At 39.7% G+C, this 26,141-nt stretch overlaps 1 protein-coding gene across 9 annotated transcripts in view; it reads right to left on the bottom strand.

Moving 5' to 3' along the window:
- Positions 1-3,367: 3,367 nt before the first annotated feature.
- The window catches only part of TRIM9 (tripartite motif containing 9), a 123,417-nt gene continuing 100,643 nt past the window's right edge, over positions 3,368-26,141 (bottom strand). For 2 of the 9 annotated variants that reach the window (XM_037832726.1, XM_037832725.1), the window contains exons 7-13: positions 25,774-25,912; positions 14,290-14,478; positions 11,718-11,759; positions 11,277-11,300; positions 10,081-10,384; positions 7,363-7,525; positions 3,368-5,490 (exon numbers count right to left, since the gene is read on the bottom strand). In XM_037832726.1, coding sequence (XP_037688654.1) covers positions 5,428-5,490; positions 7,363-7,525; positions 10,081-10,384; positions 11,277-11,300; positions 11,718-11,759; positions 14,290-14,478; positions 25,774-25,912 — 924 coding nt within the window. In that variant the 3' untranslated portion in view covers positions 3,368-5,427. Of the gene's footprint in view, positions 5,504-7,362; positions 7,526-10,080; positions 10,385-11,276; positions 11,301-11,717; positions 11,760-14,289; positions 14,479-25,773; positions 25,913-26,141 lie in introns of all 9 variants that reach the window. The other 7 variants (XM_037832733.1, XM_037832732.1, XM_037832728.1 and 4 more) reach the window with 6 other exon arrangements.

Raw genomic sequence — 26,141 nt, 5'->3', positions numbered from 1 at the left:
CTTGCAAATAGAATTCAAAAGCACATTGGAAGAATTATACACCATGATTAAATGGGTTTTATCCCAGCTATGCAAGGGTGGTTTAGTATAAGAAATATAATCAATAAATCAAAGCGGAAGAACCACATGATCACCTTGAATGATGCAGAAGAGGCATTTGACAAAATCTAGCATCCTTTCTTGATAAAAACACTTTCAAAGATAGAAGGAAACTTTCTCAACATGATAGAGGGCATATATGAAAAATCCACAACAAACATCATCATCAATGGTGAAAGACCGAAAGCTTTCTATTAAGATTGGGAAAAAAGCAAAGACGCCTACTGTCCACTTATTCAATCTTGTGCTAGATATTCTAGCTAGAGCAATTAGGCAAGAAAAAGAAATAAAAGCCATCCAAATTTTAAAGGAAGAACAAAACTTTCCCTACTTGCAGATGATATGATCTTATATCTAGAAAGTCCTGAAAAATCTTCAACAAAGCTACTAGAGCTAATAAATGAGTTCAGCAATGTGGCAGGATAGAAAATTAAAATGCAAAAATTGTAGTTTTTCTATACACTAGTAACAAGCAATCTGAGGAGGAAATTCAGGGAAAAAAAATCCATTTACAAAAGCAACTAAAAGAATCAAATATCTAGGAATAGACTTAACCAAGGATATAAATGATCCACATTCAGAAAACTACAAATCATTGCTAAAGGAAATCAAAGAAGACTAAATAAATGAAAGGACATTCCATGTTCATGGATTGGAAGACTAAATATTGTCAAAATGTCAATTTGTCCCAAATTCATTTACAGATTCAATGCAATCCCAATCAAAATTCCAAACAGCAATTACTTTGCAGAATTGGAAAAGCCAATTATCAAATTTATTTGGAAGGGTAAGGGACCCCCAGTAGTGAAAAACATCTTGAAAAAGAAGAACGAAGTTGGAAGACTCCCACTTCCTGACTTTAAAGCACATTACAAAGCTCAATAGTAAAAACAGCACGGTGCTGGCATCTAGATAGACTTAATGACCAAAGGAATTGAAATGAGAGTTCAGAAATAGACCCTCATACCTATGGGCAATTGATTTTTGACAAGGGTACCAAAATACCCAACTGGGACAGAGCAGTCTCTTCAACAGATGGTGCTGGGAGAACTGGATAACCATATACAAATGAATAAAAGAGGACCCCTATCTCACAACTTGTAGAAAAATTAACTCAAAATGGATCGAAGACCTAAATATAAAAGCCACAACCATAAATAACTCCCGGAAGAAAAGGTAGGGAAGCTTCTTCAAGATCTTGTTGTAGGAGGTGGTTTCTTGGACCTTACACCCTAAGCATGAGCAGCAGCAACAACAATAAAATAGATAAACAGGACTTCCTCAATATTGAATACTTTTGTGCTTCAAAGGACCTTGTCAAGAAGGTAAAAGGGCAGCCTATGCAATGGGAGAAAATATTTGGAAACCTCAGAATCTGATAAGGGTTTAATATCCAGAATATATAAAGAGATCCTTCAACATGACAACAAAAAGACAAACAACCCAATTTAAAAATGGGCAAAAGACTTGAATAGACATTTTTCCAAAGATGTACAAACTGTTGAGCATGACTGACTATTAGGAAAATGCAAATCAAAACTACAATGAGATATTCTTTCACATCCACTGGAATGGCCACTATTAAAAAAAAACAAAAAACTGCAACTGTTGGAGAGGATATGGAGAAAGAGAAATGCTTATTCACTGTTGGTGGGAATGTAGAATGGTACAGTTGCTGGGGAAGACAGCTGGAATTTAAGTACAGAACTGATCTGGCAATCCCGCTACTAGGTATATACTCAGAAGAACTGAAAGTAGGGATGCAAACAGACGTTTGTACACTGATGTTCCCTGTGGCATTACTCACAATTGCCAAAAAATGGAAGCATCCTAGGTGTCCATCAACCAATGAATGGATAAACAAAATGTCAGATATACACAGGAGGGAATATTATTCAGCTGTAAGAAGAAATAAAGTCATTACACATGTGACTATATGGATGAACCTTGAGGACATTATGTTGAGTGAAATAAGTCAGACACAAAAGGACAAATATTGTATGACCTCACTAATATGAGTTCAGTATAATGAGCAAACTCATGGAGTTAATATCTAGAATATAGGTCACCAGAAGTTCGAATGAGGGCAGAGGATGGGGAGCTGATGCTTAATTTGTGCAGAATTTGTAATAAGGTTGGTTGTAAATGAATGGAAATGCATAGAGGTAATGGTTGCACATTATAGTGAGTGTAATTAAGAGCAATGATATGTGGGTGTGATTGGTTGAAAGAGAAAGTTTAGGGTCATGTATGTCATTAGAAGGAAAGCTAGGGGATGAAACATGGGACTGTATAACATAGTGTACCCTCTTGTGGACAATGATTGTGGTCAATAGTACAAATACAAGAATGTTCTTCCATGAATTAGAACAAATGTATGATTCTATTACAAAGTATTAATAATTGGATGGTAAATGGGTAAAAATACACCTAAAGCAAACTATGGACTGTAATGAAAAGTAATATATGAATATTCTTCCATCAATTGCAAAAAAAACCAAAACGAAACAAAATGAAAAATAAAAAACATTATGCTAAGTGAAAGAAACCAGACACGAATAACTACGTTCGACTCCATTTATATAAAATGTAAATATAAATAAATTTATAGAGATGTGGAAAAAAGTGTTTGCTCTGAAAGAAATAGATTAGTGGTTATGCAGGGCTAGAGAAAGATACAGGGATTGAGAATTGATTGCTAAGGGGTATGGAGTTTTTCTTTTTGGAGTAATGAAAATTTTCTTGAAATTGATTGTGGTGATGAATGCACAACTCTGTGAATATAATAAAAGCCAATGATTGTAAACTTTGGATGGATTGTGTAGTATGTGAATATATCTCAATAAAAGTGCTTTTAAAAAATGTAAGGGAAATCAAAAATACTGTAATTATTTGAAAAAAGTTATTTTTAATCATTCAAAAAAATGTTAAAGGAACCAGGTTTGAAATAGTTAGTGACTCTATAGTTTGCATAACAGGGTTGTGGATTTTTTTTTAGAAGCAGCTTTGTTCAAGTTCATCTTCCGTGTTTGAGGGCAGACTCTAGTAGCATCTAAACTGCAGATGTTTGATATCAAGTTATGGTTGAGAAGATAAGTAAAACCAGGAGACAGAGACAGTGCTATTGAGAAAACTGGGTGAAGAACATGGATTTTCAAGGGTTCTGGGGGACAACCTGGTTACATGTTGCTGAAGAAAACATTCTCTGACAAAAGTGACTTGTCACTTAAGATAGATAAAAACTAAGAAGTTCTAAAGAGACATTTGATGCTCTCTCATAAAAATCATTTATTGGCACAGCAGAAATGACAACTTTTTTCCAGGGCAGTAGCTGTATGCATCTATAATTGCAATTCAGTGTAACCTATGTGTTACAAGTCACTAGAAATCTAATCAGCAGGATGAATTTAATAAAGAACAAGAATAATATGAGTCTACTGCGGTCCAGCCATTGAGTCTCATTAGAGATTAAATCAAATATCAAACTAGTGTTGCCCTGCAACAGAGTTTTTCTGTAGCCAAGAAAAACCAAGACAGACATAAACAGGATAGCACCCATTCAATAAATTAGGAATACTTAACTAGAAAAACATCCTAGCTGATAGAAATAATGTAAATAAAGTAAGCACAAATGTAAATAATTAGCTATTTACATATATTACTTTTTGCTCAAATCTTAATTTGTTAGCTTTTCCATCTTACCACTTCCCTTTTATTTTTTATTCTTTTTTTTCATGGGGAATTGCTTGGCTCACGGTCAAATATTTAGGCGACTAATCAGAATTTCTTTCTAGGTCCTAAATTTTCTAAAACTTCGTGTCAAAATAAAGAATCTGACGTAAGTCAAGTTTCTATATAGATATAATAGGCATTATTATTCTGCGATCAATCATAGCAGAAAGTTTCACTTTCCTTCAAACATTATTTGAACTACCCCAGAAAGTTAGGCTGTGAATGGTAGCAGAGTGCATGAGTTTTTCATTTGCAACAGGCACAGGCAGTATACATGGTGACAAGCATGTTTATCCTGAGAATGTGAATGCCACGGACTGCCATTTAAGATCTCCTGTTACTGAGAAGGGGCCCCTTTCTTCTGGTCCCTAATGGTAACTCCCTCAGTTAGTGAATTCTCTCCACTAGGAAAAAAGAAACACCTGCCATCTGTTTTTAAGGCTTAGTATTATTGCAGCATTACCAAATAAGAATGCTGATATCACTACTATCCAAGAAGGGCTCCAGGATGAAAGGCAAGGTCATTTTAGCAGGTGTCATAATTAAAATAGCACAGTTGAAAATTCATTGATTTGGTATGTACAGAAGGGACAACACTTGTGTCTTATGTCCAGAATGTGTGGATTTTTAGCATCATTCTGCCTATCTGAAAGGTCTTGCCAATGAGTATCTTTGCCCCTTGTTTGTTTCCTTTGTAGCAGTTATTGCGATTTATAATTATCTTATTGGATTTTTGGTGTTCTCTCCTATGAGAAAATAAACCTGAAGAAGATAGAGACGGTTCCTGTCTTATTCTCCAGTATGTTTCCAATATCTAGAACAGTGCCTGGTCTATGGTAGGTTCTTGATCAATAATATGTATTGAGTAAATGAACCAATTCATGAAGTCCTCTGGTCTATGAATGTCTAGAGACTTGTCAGTTTCATACTATGATCAGGGTTTCTTTTCTGTCCTAATTATTAGTCTGTCCTAAATATCCTACCCCTCTGTAAACCTTTGTGGCACTGTGGAGCGCATCATCTTTCTATGCTTCCGTGGATAGTAAAACTTCTCAGTAGACTAACTATGCAGAGCTAACACTGTGTGAGAACAAATAGGGCAAGAGCATTCTAGGAGGCAAGCCGTAATCCCCAAATTCAGCTCATCCTTCCCTACCTCCCTCCTACACCATCCCTTCAACAGGAAGCTTAAGAAAAAGTCATCAGGAAAATTATATCTTGGCAGTGTTGGTTTAGCAAGTCACTGATAACATGGTCTGAAAAGAAACAAACTACAACTCACCTAAGAAAAAAAACAAAAATAAAACCTGAGCTAAATAAAAGCAAAATTTGGGAGTGGAAACAGAGTAACATGGTGGGCCGTCTGGGTTCTTTGTTGGTCAGAATTGCTGAACATGGAGGCAAATGTTGGCATAACAGCAGTGGAGGGGCTGGAAGGGAACAGGACAGAACTGTGGGGTGTGAAGACTATAGAAGACTAGCTTTTCTCTCCTCCTTCAAACTCTCCAGTATCCCGCTGCACGCTGGCTCAACTCCCTGCCGTCGCTCTCTTGGAGGAAGGTAAGAACAGACAGCTGGCGCCTCCACAGCACATCGTTAGGCTATGGATGCTCTGCTGGAGTAGAAGTCAGGAACTGGGAGTCCGGTGTGAAGCGTGACCTGGGGGAAGAGACTGTGAGTCCTGTGAGGCACCCCAGGATCCCCCTACCCCCAAACACAGCTCACAGTGGAGTACGTTCTAGTACAAAAGGATCTGTTCACTTCTCTTCAATGTCTATTCTCAAGGGGCTAAGAGAACTCTGCCTATGGTAAGAACATGGCCACCAAGGTGGGCTCCCAAATCCCTAGTGATGCCTCATAATATGGTTCTTATCCTCCTGTCTCTTTTAAGGATTCTGGAGAGAATGTGTTTTTTGGTGACTGAAGACATGGGCCTTGACTTGATAGCGTAAACTATTGGTCATGTTGTGCTGACCCTTGCTAAATCCATAGAGAACAGATTATCAAAGGCAAGCTTTCCTTTATGATTTGTCCAGTAGTTATTCGAACTAGGGTAAACTTTTCGTTCTGGGGTTGCATAAATGATAGCCAGTTATGGGGAAGCGTGGCTACTGTTTCACCAATTTCTGCCCAACCTCATATCCCATCAGCAGAGACTAGAACCATTTCACCCCATGCTGTCGTTCCCCACCCTGCCCAACTTTCCTGCCTTGTCTCCCCCAGCCCAGGAGTCTTTATCTAAAGATAATCAGAATATCCTGGAAACCCTTGAAGAGGGAGATAGGTGCAAATGTGGAAATTTTTGAATGAGGTTTTTCTGAGACTCACTTCTAGGGTGATTTATGGTTTTCTTTCTTCCAACGCAGAGGCTGAACTCTGAAAGAGTAGATTCCAGCCTCCCAGAGAACCCCATGTAGTTGTAGGAAGAGAAAAGATGATAGGGGCCTGTGGTGCCTTTAACCAGGGTGCATTCCCTTTTATTGCACATACTGATAAATGACGACGATACTTTGATACTTAAAAATATTATAGCTCCCAAGATGGTGGTTCCCAATCAGGTAAAAATCACCTGCAACGTTTTGCACTCTCAAGCCCCATGTATTTTAAGGCTGAATGAGGTTCATGGTTGTTAATGAGAGGCCCAGCTTCAGATGGAAGTCAAGGTCCTAAAGTGGCCAGTAAGATAAGCCCCTCCCAGCGCTGCTGTGAGCTGCTCTCCCACTGCCACTCCTTGCTTATCTGCCCCTGCCCACTGATCTCTTTGCCCTTCCTTGCTCACTTGAGGCCTCTGAGGCCTCAGAAATTTTGCAGAGGCTGTTCCCTCTTTCCCCAGATATCCACATAGCTCGCTCCCTTGCCTCCTTCCAGCCTCTGTCACCTATGACTGCTGGCCCCTGTTAAAGACTGCAACTGTGTTTATTGTCTGTCTCCTGTAACTAGAATATAAGCTCTATGGGGGCAAGATTTTTATCTGTTTTTTTTTTTTTTTTCACTGATGTATTCAGATACCCATAATAGTGCCTGGCACATTATAGGCACTTAGATATTTGTTGAATGAATGAATACATAACAAAAACTTGTTGCTTTATATCTACACAGATCGTAGAAACTTGTAGGCAGGGACTATGTTTTATATCCCCATAACATCTAGCAGAGTTGAACAAGAGTGCAGAGAAGACACTCCAAAGTTCTGATAACTGTACTCATACTTCAACCCTACATGTTCACTTCTTCTTTGGCACTCATGGAGCTTTGCACAAGCCCTTTCATTTGTTTGCATGTCTGCTGGTGACAGGGTTTCATTTCTAACTAGAGACGAAACTATAAGTCAGAAGGACAATTGGGAGAACAATGACTGCATCCAAGCACAGAAGGGGCTATGCTACTTTGGGATCATATCAGCTGTCAACGTTGATCCCTTTCTTTCCTCCTCCTCTCCATGTCTTGGCCTGGGCCTTCCTCACAAGCCAGCTTCCCACTCTTGGGACCGATTTACCCGCCCTCGGGCAGCCTGGGGAGCCCGGTGCTTACCTGCACATTCCTGTTCAGGCTGACGGCTGGGAAGAACATGCCCTCCATGCTCTCAAACGCTATGGGGCCTTGCTGTTCATCGTTGATAAAAAATGTCAAGGTTTTTCTATTTAAGTCGAGGAGGACCCCAATCGTGGCCCCCTTTGTGATCCCTCCCTCAGTTCTGTGGGAAAAGAAAACATTTGGGTTTCACTTGTCATCCTTCTAGGTGGTCCCCTTTCTGCATGGTTAAACCAGTGATTCTCAACCTTTTTAAAATTATTGCTCCCCTTAAAGGAAATTTTTTTAAACAATTTTTTTCCCCAATTGCTTCCTTCCCCATAAAATGTTAATACCACAGATAATATTGTATATCTGTTTATGCACTGTATGTATATCTGTGTTATATATATATAAAGAGTAAGTTTTTTTTTTCTCATTTCCCCTTCCCAAGAATTGGTTTCTATCCCTTTTGGGGAGACATGGCACCTTGTTGAGAATGCCTGGGTTACACCATGACCACTCTGCTGTTGCTGAGAGTGAGTTCATCCATTTAGTGTCTTTATCCCTGAGTCACAGCAGTAGTAAACAAAACACTAAAGGCTAAAAAAATACCTTTTCTGCTATCAGAGCTCTGACTGTAGCTATGTTGGGCACTTCACACAAATGGTGTAAATTTAACATCATTAAATCCAAAATGATTTAACTTGAAAGTTAAAATAAAGAAGCACTTAAATTGAATCTAAAACCTAGGTATGAAAAATGGATTTTGGACCTTATGCTACCCAATACATAGAACAACTCATTCCGGAACGATGGTAATTTTTTGAGCTGTTGAATTTGAATTAAGAAGTTAGAGGCTTTCTATAAAATGATTATATCCAAGAAGAGGATTCTCCCCTATAAAGTGAAATAATTATTCTGTAGGAGATATAGTAATTTTAGGGAACTTGCATACAAATGCCATTTTACAGAGAATCGTGTCTTATGCTTCAAAATGCCATTAAATATGGATGATCTTATCTGTCTTTTACCCCTTTTTGAGATGCAGCATTATCGAACTTAATCCTCCTCTCAGCAGAGCACAGAAATTTAACAGTCCTGTTAGTTTTCTCTGGCATGCAGAAGACAGACAGTGCACCTCATTAAAAGACAGTTTTACAAATTGTGCCTCACTAATTCACAGGTTCAACAATGACAGCACAAGTGACATGCAGTTTGTAAGCAAGCAGATATGTTTAGCTCTAAAAGTGTGTTTCTCTTAAGAGTGTGATGGTTGTGTTATTCATTCCTTTGCTCCAAAATAAAGAAGCTGAAGGGAAATGTAAGTATGGCACATGGGTGACAGAATCATGAATCTGGTGACAGAAGGTTTCTCTAAATGTAAATCCCTAAAGATAACCGCTTCTCTACATCTTGTAGAACTTGATATCGAGCTGGCAATGGAATGTGTGTTCAATGAGTGACAATGAGTAATGCAAACTTGAATGGAGATGTATGGAAAATATCCGAAGGAAAAGGAAGGGGAGGCCCTAGGTGTTCTACTGGCAAGAGAAGGGTCAATGATGAGTGTAGAGAGAAACCTGAAATGGTGGAGTCTGGTTATGCTTCCACTGCCTCTCTAGCTCTCCCTTTGATCTGACTGAACACAGCTACATTTTTTTTCAGAGACACCAATCAGATGTCTCCTGGAGAAGTCTTTGACAATAAGGTGGACCAGGGTCCATAAAACACACTTGTCTGTCTAGGAAATTTGTGAAAAATACTTTTGAAGATGAGAACGCAGACCAATTGAAAAGGGAAGTCTTTGGAAAAAATGTAGTATATGTTGAATTATAATTGTCTATATTCGGGTGGTAGATGAAAACCTAAGGAGATTATTATAGGCTTTTTCCTCTAGCAAATTGATGCTCTGAATTTATATAATGAAAGAGTTCTTCAGCTATAAAGCTATTTGAAGTGGGATCCATAGGTTTAGTTTAATGAATGGCTTATATTCTGAGCAGTAAAATATTATGTTGATAAAAATCATAATAGGAACAATGGCTTCTATTCTCAGGTGCCTCCGAAGTGCCAGCCAATGTGTTAGGCATTTTCACGCATCTCATTTAATCTTCAGAACACTCCTGCATGGAAAGCTATTATTATCCCTATTTTGTGGATTTGGAAACTGAGGTTCAGAAAAATTAATTAACTTGCCCCCAAATATTTTTCTGGCTAAGTTGTAGGTCTGGGTTTCAAATCCTGGACTGTTTTCCTATAATGGCTATATATGGGGATTCTTGGTTTCCAGCCATGGCTGGAATATAGCATCAAAGAGTCTAGGAAAGTGCTCATGTCTCTATCATTATGCAAAAAATAAACTACCAGGATGCACTCAGCTGAGAATAATAGAACTCCTGGGCTACTTAATGAAGACCACCGATCCAATTTCCTTAGTAGTGTCTTTTAACAGGCCTTTGAATTTGACTTTTAATGTATTTGACAGTCAACTTCCCTTGTAATGTGATTTGACATTATGATCCAAGGTGCAAAGGAAGTGTAGCACAAGGAATTCTATAGCAACTAAAGGAAACTTTTGATAGGAGAGCTAAATCTTCTAAACCTTGGGGTGGATACTTGAGATCCCTTTGCTGATGTGGTTGTTTGGGGTAAGGGTTGAGGGAGCTTGTGCATGGGGCTCTCATTCCTGACCGGAAGCCAACGTGAAGAAGGCTTGGTTTGGGGGCTGTAGGGTACCTGTTGGTGTGCGAGTTGTTGTGCATGAACCAGCTCCGGTTATTGTCCACATACATTGCCCAAGCTTTGTCGTCCTTTCCTAACATCACATCCTTCATCACGTCGACGCGAGCCACGCCGAAGGCCGGGTCAGGGTGGTTGTCATAGCGATCCACAGTTAGCTCCCAGTAGTGCACGCCTTTGGAGAAGCCAGTCTTCCCCAGCACCACCCGGTCATCGTAGCTACTGCACGTCACAGTCAGGTTATCATTGGAGAAGATGATGTCTGCGTGCGCCGAGCCAGGGTCGAAAGCAAACCAGGCCACTGGGAACAACAGAAGGGAATAGGGTTATTAAGGCTGACCCAGGAAGCTCAGTGCTGTAACACAGTCGTGGGCGGGTGAGGAGCTTTGTGTCCCGTTTCATGCTGCCATGCAGGAAGGCGGCGTCCAGGGCCAGAAGGGGCTGTAAGTGCAGACAGGGGCCACGTCCTGGGAGGTGATACTCTCTAGACCCAGAAGCAGACGGAGGACACATGACCGGTTTAGCAGGGGTTACCTGGCTCAGACTGCACTCCCAAACAGGTGATCTGGGAGTGAAGTGGCATCGATTTTGGAAGGTGCAAGTCCCTTCACCCAGTGACTGCAGAACAGTGCACCAGAGACATAAAGGGAGAGGGATGATAAGGTGCATGTGTAACCCCCTGAGATGGGGGGCCTAGGATCTAGAGTCCTAGATGGAGGAGGGATAAAACACACTGAGTGAAATCAGGAGATATCCCTTTGGCAGAATTGCTAAAATCCAGTTGTTTTGAAAATTTACTCAGCCCTAGTGAAAGCTTGAAAGCTACAAAGCTCCCAGCAATGTAAGCTCGTTTTCATGAGTGACTGTGACTTGGACGTGGCTTCCTTCATAATTTACACACACATTTTGCATGTTACTACTAAAATTATCAAGTACAAACTTTTGCTGGAGCAGTACGTATTTTGGATATTCTGTGCCAATAGAATGATGTGTTTGTGCACATTGTTATGCCCCAAGTATATTCTGTGCCAATAGAATGATGTGTTTGTGCACATTGTTATGCCCCAAGTTCTAAATGCCGCTTATAAATTACACACTCTAGAGAGACGCAATTGCTGATTTATTGAACCTGTGAGCTACCTCACATGCACTTCGGTCTTTGCTATTTGGAACACAATAAGATTATTCCATACCTGCCAACAGCTTTTTAATGTCAACTGTTGTTATTCCAAGTGAAAGGCATGAAGAGAGAAATAGGAAGCAAAATTGACATTGATAAGAAAACATGTCTCTCTTGATAGACTAATACCAAAAAGGGCTCAATTTAAAATGCTATACACAGTACAACAGTTGGTCTGCCTTGTACCTTTACCCATATCTAGGGTTCATAAAGGATGCTTTGCATTGATGTATAAGAAAACTGGGGGGGAGGGGTTGGGGGGTGGGAAGCAAGCTTGTATAACTTTAAAACATACAGGCATCATTTCCATTTCTTTGAGAAATAATAATGGGATTAAAATGACATTTAGACAATTTTATTGATATAAAATAAGTTGTAGCCATTTATTTCATGAAAGAAACTGAGCATACCAATCACATAAGTAACAGGTAACAATTACAATAAGTATACTTGCCTAATTGAGAGTAAGGTGCAGATTGCGTCTCAAAATTGCATCCTATAAAGAGATACTACACATCAAATCTATGAAACAACAATCAGGTTGATAAAAATTATTTGCATACACTTAAAAAGCACCAGTTGAATAGGCCTGATTCATTAAAAACCAAAGCCCTTTTCATGTTAATTTACTTTGCTGTGTAAAAATTGTTTCTCTGCTCTTTCAAAATGAAAGTTATATTTTTTTGCCACTTAGTAAATCCTTGTCCAGTGGATTCTAAACTCTGCAGCTTAAGTTTCCATCTTCATCCAAGTTGAAGCTCTTTCACTAAAGCTTCCATATTAAGAAGGCTCACTGTTTTGAAAAGGAGAAAGGCTCCCAATTGAAATGGAGAAATCACTGGATGTTGATAAAACTCTGCATTACTTCACTTTTCCATGGATTTCTAACTCTGGTTATGCTAAAAGGCCTTGACGTGGCTTGGGCCCAAGTTAAGTGGAGCATGCAAAACCAAATGTGTAATATAATCCATATATTAATAAATGCATCTGATGATTATTAATAATGATGTGACTTGAATGTCATTATTAATAATTAAAAAATTATCTTGTCTCCTTCTTAGATTGTTTTACTTCATCAATCCTTCTTACCTGCAGAAGGATGGATGGATGGTGGGGTGGGGTAGGGTATTGGCAATACATTAGAATCACCTGAGGAGCGCTTTTCACTGTCTCCCCCAAGATTTGGATCCCTCCCCTCACGAGAAACTGCGCTAGGGTGGGGGCAGATGCATCTCGTATTAAAATGTTTGCAGATGTATTACTTATGATCAGTTCTTACAACTAGAACTGATCTGGAAAATGTTGTCTTGATGAGCGCTGGGGGATAGAGAAAGGATCACTTCAATTTTTTTCAACTCAAGAGGGCCCTTGTATGCTAATTTCTAAAAAATTGAAAGCTAATACACTGACCTAAAAAAAGTTTAGAAGAATTAAGGAAACAATTTACAAAAAAAGAAAGAATTAACGACTGAGTTAAAAACAAAATTTACTTTACTTTTAATTGGCTTATTTTAACCTCTGATGAATTCACAAACAAAAGAATTATTTTCTCCTAACTCATTATTGACTTTTGTTTAGTTTCTGTCGATTGCCACTTCAATTCCTATTGCCAGGTTAGAGCTTAGTGATTACGAACCCAGCAGTTTAAAAACTGAATCTCATATCCAGCTTTGAAAATAAGTCTGTAGGCTCTGAATAGGGCTTTTAAGGTTTTTAAATGAATCATGCCTTGTGCAAGTCTTTTTCAAACAAGTAGTCTCAACTCTTTTTACACTACTTTAAACACACCATCATACATTTAAGATTCAGTGATACAACTAGAACAATTCTGTTAAATACACCCAACAAATATCCCCCAAACCCACATTTCACTTTATTCTTGAGACAATATACATTACAAGGACCATAACAATATTTTAATACATTAGGCACAATTTAAAAAAGTTTCATAACAAAGCATGTTTGAAAGCCAAGTGCACAGAAAACAATAAGAAACGTAAAAGCACAAAGAAAAATGTCATTTTAAAGAGAGCTTGAAGTCCCTGCATCCTTTTTGCACTGTCATGCTGTGGCCTTCTTCATTCCAAGATGTGGGATGAGCAAAAAGAATAAAAAACAAAACAAAAGAAATCTTTGGAAATGTGAAATGTGCATCATGTGTATCCATGATTACAATATAGTCCTGAAGAGATCAAGTATGTCTGCATCTCAGATGTTTTATTATTCTATTTGCTAGACAGAGTTCACTACAAAGTAACACAAGTCTAGCTTCCCTGAAATCAGGTTAAAGTGCCCTGTCACAACCTGTTTGGCTGTGGAAACTTCGAGGAGGCCAGACTTTTTGATTACTAGGATATTTGGGCCTTAGGTGAGTTAAGGGTTTCTAATGCGGCTCGTGGTGGTCCCTCCCCTTTGCTAGGGAATAGAATCAGCCCTGAGCCCGACTGTCCTACCAGTGAGCACAGGCTTTTGCAGAGAATGCTTTCACTTGTTATTCTCTAGTTTGCCTGCTTTGATGGATGCATTCTGCTGTTGGTTTGTTTTTAATTTATTTTTTCATTAAAGATCTCTTGAGTCTATGTTTAATCAGACCACTCCAGGCTGGATGCACTGATCCAGTCTCCCAGACACAGCTGGTTTCCTGGATACAGCAGGGTTGCAAACCTCCAAACTGCTGCCATTGCCTCCACTTAGCCAGCGCCTATGCCGTGTTTTGCCACTGCATGGGATGACAGAGTGGGTTATCCATGTAGTACCAGCTTGTGCAAAAAGAACAACTTCACTCGTCACTTTTCAATGCCATTATACATCGACCATGGCTCAATGGTTGTTTTGTTACACCACACAAACAAGAACACCACAAAGCCCCATCATCCAATTGCTCCTCATACAGGAAGCAGGCCACAGACACAGAGACCAGCTCAAACCCCTCACCACGCACATGAATGGCAAGAACAAAACAGGTATTTCAGAGATGCCTTCAAGGCACAGAGATCAAGAGGAAAGGTCAGAGGAGCTTGGCTCACCCGGTGCATTGAGAGACTGTAAAGAGGAATGCAAGCTCAGCTGGTGGGGTGAGGATCGGAAATCAAAGTAGGATCTCCCGGGGAAGCTGGGCTGTAGATTAAGGGTGGAGGAGAAAGGACTCATTCTACGGAGCGGCAATCTTTCCGAAGGCACTGGAAAAGGGAGGGTCTGTTCTTCTGAATCTGTGTCTAAATGCAAGATCAATGCAAACTAGAGATCAGAAATTTGCTATCTGCTCCTGTACTGTTCCCCAAGACCTGCCTTACCAATGCAAATGCATCTGCACAAAGCCTCATCCATCCCGCAGGGTGCCACAAAGTATTTACAAAACCAGCACAGCTTGGGGCTGGGAGGGAGGGAAGTCTCCGCAGGTCAGGACCCGAGACCAGAGAACACCACAAACATCACAGGCAATTGGTTTAATCTCCCCCCGAGTTTTTAAGTGGTAGAAAAAGCATTTTGGAAGGCTTCCTTTTAATTAAATGAAATATTTTTTAGAGTTGATTTTGGAAACTTTAGAGGTAAATTTTATCCATTGATGACCAAGAGGAGATTAATACTTTACCCCCTTTAGTTACCCAGTAAACGACTACCTGTATAACAATGGACTCTTGAAGGGTTTCTATTTAGGAGATGATGACTTTTTTTTTTTGGCTTTTATAAAGGGGGATTTATTTGGTTACACAGTTACAGTTTTAAGGCCATAAAGTGTCCAAGGTAATGCATCAACAATCAGGTACAGGAGATAATGACTTTTACAAACTATATGCTGTTCCATATTTTTTCCTTTCTTTCCTAATACAGATTTCTAAATAAATGAGATGGTTTTCTGAACTAGCACATTCAAGTCTTGCTCTTCGAATAGGAGAGGAAACATAGGGTGGTCCAAGGAAGACAGGGGTGGAAAAAGTGGCAGGCAAAGAGCTTACTTTTGTTTCTGAATTCTGACCAGATCCTAGGGACGTCATTTGAACATCTCTGATTCTCTCATAATAAACAGACCGTGGGCAGTAGTGAGGCGCACTGGTGGCAAAATGTCTGTGTTTCAGAGTAGAGTTTTGCATGAAGATTACTATTATGTCAGAGTAAGGACTTATCAACTACTTAATCTTGCTTTAGAAAGGCCGGTGACTCAGCTTCTCCAATTACTAAAGTCACTCCTTTCTCTTTTGTTAAACAACTGATTCTATTCAGCATGGTGGTCTGATCAGAGATGAATCTTTCACCAACTGGAGCCTTCTTAAAATTCAATTTAATAGTAACATTAAGTTAGGAAATACAGATGATGATAAAATTCTATGTCCAAAACCCACCAAGGTACTTTCTTCTTACTGAAAAATAATTTTGGTGGCTAAGAGAGTGTTCCTGGGAATATTTTTCAGGTTTGAGTCTGTTAGCATGACATACTTTATCCTATCAAAATGCTACTCAGTGAGTGCACAAGAAAATTATTTGGAATATATAAGAGTGGAACATGATCCTATTTGAAGAGCTCAGAACAAGGGTATCAGTGGGTTTTAATTTAATATTGCCAAGAGTCAGCCTCATTTTAATTGGTTTTGTTTTGTTTTAAAGAAAAAAAACACAAACCAGATCTCAGAGAAAAGGAATTGCTATTTATGGAGTCTAAGGCTTTATGTTTCTGATAATAATACATTCAAATTTTCTTCTATTTCACATGGTTTGGGTGACTTGATATGTATGTGATCAATTATTTTTTTCTCCAGAAATGATTTATGCTATAATCATCTTTAGGGGGAATTAGCCTTTTAGTTTAATGGAAAAAAATCAAGTATAGCAACACAGAGCCACAAACTGACATGGGATTCTTTTACGGGAAGAATGCATTTACAGCTATATTTATGTCAGTGAAAGATTTTTTATTAACAAGAATTTGCTTGGAAGTCCATTTTTAACCAGGCAGTGGCAATTCATTTTATTGAAAATTCTCTTTGCTTTAAAAATGAAGGGAAAGGACACAGTAAGATGAATTTCAAAATGTACTGACCCCCCAAGCAATCATCTGAAAAAACAATGAAGAAGATGTGTACTGAGTACAGACCTTGGGGAGCATATACAACCCCATCATGAATTGTACTCACCTCTTCTATCCTCAGCACCAGGAAGAAGAACTTACAGCCGGCGATGGTACCACTTTGTGGGGTGGGGGCTGAGGGTAGCTATGGCTATTCATGGGATTAATAATAAGTTGACACTGAAATGGTTATTATTTTACCTATCCTTTTAAATGGCTCCATTGTTTACTGATGATCCACTTTTCATTGACTCTTCTCATTCTTGGACTATGTCCTCTATCAGGCAAACTTACTCAATATCCACATTATCCAACCTTTGAGTTTTCTCCCCCTGTGACCTCCCATCTCTTACCAGCTGGGCTCTTACCCCATTTTCTCTAAGTGGCTCCTAAAAATAAACTCTACCTCATCAGGAAAACTTTCCAAACAAATTACAAGAGAGAGAGAGAGCACTTTCCACCTGATCCCAGCCAGACTAAACAAGCAAGTCTCTCTTTATACCTGTCCCTGTGTTGTATAAACATGTGGCCAGTGGCATATAGGACATCTATGAAACTTTGTATTATCTTGGATTGCAAGAGTCTTAGAGGGAAGAGACTTGTTGCGTTAACTTCTGAGAAGCAACCACAGGCTTCCACATAAAATCCTCTGTGATTAGTTTTTAGAATTATTGCTTATACTGTCTGAATATACTGATAAACCTCTATGGGAACTCAACTAATTAAATGTAGCTTTACTATTTGAGGCCACACAGAACAAATCACTAATTCTTCAAGTATCTGAGGGCTGTCACCAATCCCCTTTAAATTTTCCCTTTTCTGGGCTAAATGGAGCCTATTTCCAACCTCTCCTCTATGGTATGGATTTCAAATTCCTCACTCTCCTAATTACTCCCCTCTGGATATGCTCAAAGTCATAGGCAAAGACAACAGGACAATATTGAGAATAGTATTGCTGTGTTCCTTGGTTTAGTCAAATCATACTTAACTTATGTTGAGTGTGTACACAGGTACTCAAGTATATATTCCATGTCATACCAATGAGATGCAGGAAGGATGTGGATGTATGTCCTGCTTCCTCAACTCCCCTTTGAAACACAACTATTAGGAGATGGAAAAGGCTTCTCAGCCATTAATATTCTACTAGCCAAGATAAGAGGAATGTGGCCCCTGTTCCGAGACTATGAGTTACTGGGTTTTTTGTTTGTTTGTTTGTTTTGTTTTGTTTTGTTTTTTCAGAATACCTGAATTGATGCTCTAATTCAGGTCATAGCTGTTATCAAAGTTGATTAGTATTAATTCTTAACTTTTAGATCACCAGAGGAAAATGAGTAGCTGCCCAAGAGACTTTTAATGTCTCATTGTGTTTCATCACATCCTGTCTGGCTGAAGAGCTTTGCTTCATGGAAGCAGTTTAGCAGGAAAGAGGAATGGAAGACAGTATGTTAGTGGCTAAATACTGGTGTGGTGATGCTAGGCATACCCTTAAGTCTAGGATGGGGACTATGTTCTTAATGGCAATGTGTCAAGACATGCTTGCCATCAACCCTATTGATGATCATAATTATCCTCTCACTCTTGCCTAGACTTCTTTTCCATTCCTGCCAGAGATTAGCTGGATTCTGGAGTGGGGCCTAGACAAATGGCAGAGGCCTCTACTTAGAAGAAGCAATCAAGAACTACCCAAGCAAAAGATTGGCTGGTGGAACCACACATATTTCTTACTGACTTTTGGGTTTGAAGAGGAAAAAGAACATATAGGTGGTATACTCCTGTTTGGCTCACTATATATTTGTGCACATTGCTAGCATTTGTTGAACACCTACCATGTGCCATACATTGTATTAGAATGAATGTGAGAAGCTGGAAAATGTGAAGTGGATAGAGGTATTGACCATAAGAAAACCAGAGAACTTCTGTATCTGACAAAATTTGGTTTTTACACTTCTGGGGGTGGGATTTCTTGACTGATTCAAACATATACACAGTAATAAAGACTTCTGTGGATGCTGTAGAGTATTTTGAAAATGTAAAGTACAGTCTTTGAGACATTTTTTGAAATTCAAAGAGGGAAAGCAAATGGACAGTTGTTCCTTATGAGAATGTATGCTAATCCAGCTTCCTATGTGTCCAAGTAGAAGTTGCTTGGCAATGAACAGCTTTATAACTTAAACAGCCCTTGGGCCTTGGTTCAACAAGATGATTGTATTCCAAGCACAGTAAAGCAAGATACGTCACTAAGAATTGCACGAGCAGTGTGAAAGATGAGTTTCATTTCTATTATAAACCAGCTGTAAGATAATTTTGCTTTCGTTGGGAAGATTTAAAAAGAGACAAAGAAATGAATGAAGAAGGAGGCTGAGTTTCCTTAAATGATCTAATAAGCAGCCAAAGTCACAATTATGTCCGACTGGTACATAATTAACAACAAAAGATGTTATTTTAAGCTTTCTTAAGTGTGGCATTAATTGCAGTTGAGAAATGAGAAACAACGCTGTTTTAAAAACCTTCTTTTAAAAGAAGAAATGAAACAGCCCACTGCCATCCCTAGGACAGTTGCACATGTCATCATCAAATCCTCCTCTCGTTTAGAATACCATGGCATTACTTATATGGAACTATCATTGGAAGAACCAAAAATACCTATACTTCAAATAGATATAGAGGGTCCCAGAGGACCAAACTGCTCCCCAGAGTGTCCATTGCAAAGCCCTCTCCCCACAGTCAAAAATAGGGTTCTGGATCCAATTCAGTTCTATGGAAAAATTTAGGAAATTCCAGGGGATATTATGCATGTCATCAGAATTAAAAAGGAATTCATTTTGTTTTCTGGGCTCTGAAAGCTGTTGTTATGCTTCCATTTTGGACTTGGCAAAATTTACTCTAATTTTGTTAGGTACAATTTACCTACCTTGGGGATTTTGTCCTGGAAGGGCATATTCTTCTAGCTAAATTATTATGGGGGAGGCACTGATGCTCTGGGTCAGAATAAGCAAATGAGAGAGAGGCATAGAAAACAATATCTTCAGTGGATCATATACTTTCTCTTATATGATCCTTGATCAATTAATTCCTATTTGTGCTGAGTTTTCAGTGTCACAGGCAGATCTTTAAGACCCATTAGGACCCTTGGAGGAGGCAGGAGACATCTACTGCCTCTTCACGGCATTTTCATTGGTAATTTTGGAGAGAGAAACCACAAAGGAAAATCAGATGTTACTGATTGGAAGGAACTTAGTGGTCATCTGATCTAAGTCCGTAGTTTTAGAGATGAGAAAACTGAGGCTAAGGGACACATCCAAGTCACAGCAATTGTGTGACTGTGTTGGAATGGGACTGGGACTCAGGCAGGGTCAATTCATGCCAGATAAAATTTTGGGGGAGACAAGGCCATTGCTGAAGTTTTGTGCCCTGGAAATGTATAAAAGGTAAAGTTTATGCCACAGGCTACGGGGCACATATCCAGTGGTCTCCAGGGTTTGTGCAGGTGACCTACTATCAACCCCCTAACTTGCACTTTTTAAAGGATGAATATTTTCTTTTTAAAATAGAGTAGTTCAGTGGATTGTTTTTGTTATGGATTGAAAGATGAACACATAACCCACCCCCCTTTTGAATTCTGGTCCACAGGGGTACACAGGAGCTGAAACGTTCCCTATTTCTGTTCATCTGAGATAGGATGAAGTTCTTTTTCCCTCAAATAATTATAAATTCTTTGGGGTTCTCAGTGCCTTAGGGTTAAAGATTGAAAATATCTGTAAAGGGATTTTGGACAGTAAAAGATGCTTATGGGGACATTCGACATTCACGGACATGGAAACCTGTCAATATACTGCCTGCCTAAGTAAATATTCTCTTGATGATTTTCTTTGAAGTATGGGAGAAGGAGCTACCACATTGGAAGGGGCAATGTGATGCTGAGGATCTAATGGGGGAGAAAGACATTTTAGTCTTTATGAACAACACCTTCTATGCCACCTTTTTAGAAAGCAATGTCTAAGGTGCAATTCTAAGAATCCCAACCCATTTAATGCCAGTAGCTAAAGCAATCTTGAAAGGGGTTGTGGAGATGATTACTGTGGACATGCTTAAGAAGAGTGTTTTCTTTAATGCCCTGGGTACCTATTTGCTGGGAGTGCTGGAGTTTATAGCCTTATCTAAAGCCTGATTCTCTAATTATCACTGATTACCTTCTCCCCACTTTTCCTCACAGTTGAGGTCTGGAGGAATGGGGCGCTTCTACAAATAAATACTTCTGTGGTTTCAACATAAGCAGGGCTTGAATTCCCAGACCTCATTTGGTACTGGCTTTCAAGGTCTGCAAAGCCTTGGCTCAGAAATTCCTTCACTGCCAGCCAAGAGTACTCTGTTGATACCAATTGAGTAGATGGGCTTCTGTAGGTGAGCTAGCTGGTTCAGAGGTTGGGGGAGCTGGAGAAAACACAAAGACACGAAAACAGGCACAGGACTTGAGTAGGGGCTTGGGGGAAAGGATATTAAGCTAGAAATTACAGCCCTTTCACATCATCTCCTTAAAGCAGAAACATTATTCTTTTCAAAAAAAGTCTCTTAATATGGCTCTTTGATAGTATTACAGTCCTATTTCTGGCTAAGAGATCAGGATGAACACATGAGGCAGCTATACGATGCTGCTTCAGTTTAAGATGCTTTCAGACACCTAGCAGACAGGCTGAAAATAGTTTGCGCTCTCCTTCCTTGAATGCAAATAGCAGTGTTCTAACATCAGTTCCAGAGTGCATTATGTTGGGCATTGGAGGCTGACAGACCTGGCTCTGACATGTTACTTAACCTCTCAGAGACTCAGTTTAGCTATCTGTAAAGTGGGATACACTTCCTCATAGGGTGTGGTAGGCAGAATAATGACCCTTCCAAAGACGTCTATGTCCTAATCCCCAGAACCTGTGAATATGTTACCTTACATGGCAAAAGGGACTTTGCAGATGTGATTAAGTTAGGGATCTTGAGAGGGGGAGCTTATCCTGGATTGTCCAGGTGTGCCCAGTGTAATCACAAGGGTTCTCATAAAATGAAAGCAAGAGGGTCAGAGTCAGAAAGAGACTGGAAGATGCTACCCGGTTGGTTTTGAAGATGGAGGGAGACATGAGCCAAGGAATGCAGGCGGCATCTAGAAGTTGGAAAAGGCAAGGGAATGGATTCTCTTCTAGAGCCTCTGGAAGGAAAGCAGCCTGGCTGAAATCTTGAGTTATTGGTTTTTTTTTGGTCTGTTCTGTTTTTCCAGTCACCTTCCCTGCTCAATGCCACCAACAGCCTCGACTCACTTCTATAATTCCTCTGCTCTCTTCCAATGTGATGCCTCTAGTCTGCTGTGGTCTTGGCAAATGGATGAATGAGCTCAGTGGAATTGTGAGTAATCTAAACGTAAGTGAGATCTGAGTGAGACCAAGGGCTGTGCTGTCAGGACAGCTCAGGAGTGTCAATACCTGGACTTTGCGTCCTTTCTGGTTTTGGCCTATTGGAGTTCACTGTTCTTACTTCCTGGTTGCAAGATGGCTGTCCAGACTGTAGGGTGGCTATATTAGTTCTAAGAGGTGAGGGGGTATCATAGTTTTTAGGTGTTCTGAGTAAGTTCAGGAAAGAAGGGGATTGAAGCTCATAAACTATGAGGGCAGGGGCTGTGTCTTGCATCTCTATACTGTTTGTGCCATTATCAAGGAGCTCAATTAATGTTTCTGAATGAATAAAGAGGTTTCCTTTTCATAGCCAGCTTGAAACAAATTTTTGAAGCTTTTACCTTGTATATAGCTATTTCCTCTGTTTGGATCTGTCTCTCCACCCCGCTCGTCCCCTGTTCTGGGAAGGCTTCCCTGCTTCTTAGGATCGTGTTGGTTTTCCCTGCAATGTGCTGCAACATGTGACAGCTCACTGAACTTCCTGCTAGCCTTGCAGTGTGAATCAATCCCCCGCTTTAAGAGAGCTGAGGGGAGTCGAAGAGGGGCCTTCTCTTCTTGGCCTGTAATTTCCTCAGGGAGTTTATGGGAGCCCCTGGAATGTTACCTTTGCTCTATTTCATTTTCTCTCCAGAGTAAAAAAAAAAAGGCACAGTCTGTTTAGATAGCCAGAAGGAAAGTAGGGAAAAATAGACAAAATGTCCTATTCTGTTCTCAGCCTTGTCTAATTTTTCTTTTTTTTTGGAAAGAATATAGTCTCATACAAAAATAAGCCTCAGAACTGTATGTATTTAGAAGTCCTTATTACATTAGGTCTTTAATGGACACTTCTGTAGATGATTTCAAAGACTGTGACACTGTCATGATGATTACTAAATGAATTACTTTAAAGATATACAGCCAGGGTTGTGGGCCATAATTCAGAGATTTCATTAAAATTCTTAATTGCTAACAGTTATATTTCTTCTTAAGTCAGGGTCATTTGGTTTAGATCCACAACTGGCCTTACAGCATGGCTGTTTCAGCCATAACCCCAAGAACTTTACTTTCAGGGAACTAACTAAACTGGGACTCATATAATTATGCACTTTCCTTTCCTTTTTTTTTTTTAAATAACACTTTAAATTTCCATTGAATTAAATAATTTTTCATTGTTTTCCTGACCAATTCTCCTGTCGAAATTATATCTTCCTGCTTATCCTGTTTCCTTCCTTCATAGCATTTATCATAGTTTGTAAATATGTATCTATCTGCATGATTATTTCTTGAAGGCCCGTCTCTCTTACTAAATCTCAAGCTCCATGAAGGCAGGGGTAATGTCTGTTTGTTCAACACTCTATACCCACAGCATGGAACACAGCGGGTACTTATTAAGCACTGTTCAATAAATAAAGAAAGAAAAAAAAAGAAACAAATGGTAAATAAACTTGCCTCTGGAAAAAAAATAATCAGAATTCATAATAATGAGGACATTTGATCTCATTAGGTTAGCAGAAAGTTTTGTGATAGTTCAAAGAGTATAAGTGATAAGAGATTTAAACCTCAGGCTAAATGCATGCAATTACAAGACAGACTTGCTATCATCTCTTAATTGTACTATTTTGTTATACAGACCTTTTTGTTTTTTTTGAGCTTTAGAAAGAGGTTAACTCTTGCTAAGAAGACTGGAAAAGATTTTGTGACAGCAGAAAGCCAAACCAAACCACCCCACCATTCCCAATAGCAACAACAAAAACAAAATCCCCAAAGCAAACCTTTCCAGGAACTGCAGGAAGTGAGAGTAATAAAGTATAAGTACAGATAAAGTATCAAAAGTCTGTTATTAGCATTTTTCTCAATGATTTCTTAAAAAACAAATGAAAAAGATATAATTATTTAATTCTTACCAGCTTTCGGTATTGTTATAGATTGATCAACACTTTAAAAAAAAAAAACAAAACAAAAGCTATTCATTATATTTTTCTTGCTTTCTAAATCTTGTCTCACTGTTTGAATGAATTAGAATGAGGGAGAAACAAATAGAACAAACCAAAGTTATGGAGAAAGTCTGTGTGTGAACTTTATTTCATTATGAGAAAAATCACTTCCGTGCAGTAACAGAGAATACTGATATCTACACGATGATAGGGTGTTGTTTTTGTATTCAGATACATACCTTGTATTTTACACAATATGTAAAATTCATGGAGGATATTGATTTCTACAGTACAATTTCTTTGTTGGAAGAGGACTTGTTAGTTAGTTTCATTTAGAAAATGACCCCCAGTTCTTTGACTGCGGTACCCAGGATGGCAGTTCCAATCCTGTAATTTATTAAACTAGACACCACAATCTTATGAACACTAAAAGAAAGTGAGAAACTACTTCTGAAGGATGAAAAGAGAGACATAAGCACTCAGTCTGCTATGCTAATAACTGATTTTAACAGGATAGTATGATTTCCATGATGTATTATGAATAGAAATAGCTTTCCCACAGGTCTGATGACACATATTGGCAATATTGCTGCAAATTATCTCCTTGCTCTGAGGGCATGCATGACACCCTTCAATCAAACTCCCTTGTACATAGATGTGAAATGAGGCTAACACCGTCAAGTGCCTTCTGCATTGCCTCTAGAAAAACTGTTAGAGGGCTTTAGCATTTACCATGGCATTTTGAGAAAGGAGGCATTTTCTCTCCAACTGGTAGGTCATCCCAGACAGAAGTTGCCAAAATGATAATTCCAGTGGAGGCTCTATAGCTACCACATCACTGTAACCCAAATGGAAGAGTTCATTTGGGCGTTTTTCCTTCAACAAATTCTTCTCTTTGAATAGCATCACTCATAGACTTAAAACTGCTCCCCAAAGCAATGTTTTCATGGGTAGGGGCCTCCCAACCTTGCTGTGAGATTCTAAGTTGTGCTTGTTTTTAACCATGTGAACCATTTTAGGGGTGAGTGGCACATGCTGAAGTTTCTGGGAAGTGGGAAAACACACCACCACAGTTCTTTTAGTGAGCATCTTGAACTTGAGCAAAACCAACATAATTAGTTCTGCAGAGGGAAGTTATGGGGAATGCTGGTGGGACGGGGTGACTTCTGTGGTTAAAATGACACCCAGAAGGTCTGAAAATGCATTGGCACTGGCCACAAAGACTGCTTCACAGGTTTAATTCCAGGTGTTGAGATTGCTGTTAAAATGAGTATAGTTAAAAGCCTCAGAGGTTATACCTGGCCATCAAATTCAAGCTCCTCTTCTGAGATGGATTACTTGTCTTTGATGACCAAAATATTTACAGTATAGCCAAGAATTGAAAGTTGTCTAGAGAGTAACCTGGTACGGTGGCCCTAGGCAGCCTAACAAAGCCTAGAGGGACTGGCAAAGGTGAAAATGGCGAGGTAAAGTGGAGTCGCTGCTCTCTTCCTGTTTGGTGCCCACAGAAAGTCTCTGTCCTGGTGCCGACGGCTTCGGCTTTGGATATGAAATGGAAGCAGTCCATGCTGGTTAAGCCAGGAGTGGCCAATAGGCCCTCTCTGAACAGCTCTAGCATCCCACGCCCATTTGAAACACGTTCAGTCATACAAATCCACAGGTGGAAAGGACCTAGGTCCCACCCTCAGGAAGAGGCAAACTACATATTACAGTTTAGAATCATCTGGGCAAAACCAACAAATGATGTCTATCGGTGGAGAATGGGAGCCTGCTCTAGAGCCTAGATACATTCGCCTGACACACGGGGGACACAGTCAGGCCTTCATTTTCAGCTTCTTCAACTGCAGCTTATTTAGAATGTTACCAAAGGAAGCAGGCAGCCCGGGTCATTTGTACTGCCGATGTGGAATCTTTGGTTTGATCACATCCACATACCATGGGCTCTCTAAAGGCAGGAGAGGAACAGCGGCTCTGTGCCCGAATGCAGAGCAAGTCATGGAAACACTTCGGTAATGTGGGCAGTGGTGGGGTTACCTCCGGGCTCGCCAGCCATTTAGATGCCACGCAGTTCTCGCTCTGAGGGGTACTGCTGAAGGGCCTTACCCTCAGACGTTTGGAGGACCAGGGTCTTGCTGTACTGGCTGACTCCTGTTTTGTTGAAGGCCTTGATTCGAGCATTGTATGTGCTGTTGAAGTGAAGACCATCCACGGTGCACATCGTCTCCTTTCCAACATACACTTCCTGAGGGTAACAAACGACAGGCCAGCGTTAAACACAAACCCTTCTGAGGGGGGGCAGGGAGGAGGTGTTCCGAGTGGTTAGGAGCAAGAGTTTTGGTGTTGGCCTGCTCTGGATTTGAATCCTGTGCTATTGGGCCATTTAGTTTACCTCTTTTAGCCTCAGTTTCCTTATCTGTAAAATGGGCACAATAATGCCCATCTTATGGGGTGGTTGTGAGGATTATATAAGG

This window comes from Choloepus didactylus, chromosome 4, assembly GCF_015220235.1.
Source record: "Choloepus didactylus isolate mChoDid1 chromosome 4, mChoDid1.pri, whole genome shotgun sequence".
Classification (NCBI taxonomy): domain Eukaryota; kingdom Metazoa; phylum Chordata; class Mammalia; order Pilosa; family Megalonychidae; genus Choloepus; species Choloepus didactylus.
The sequence above is the reverse complement of the archived record's forward strand: the minus strand, read 5'-3'. Positions and strand labels throughout refer to the sequence as shown.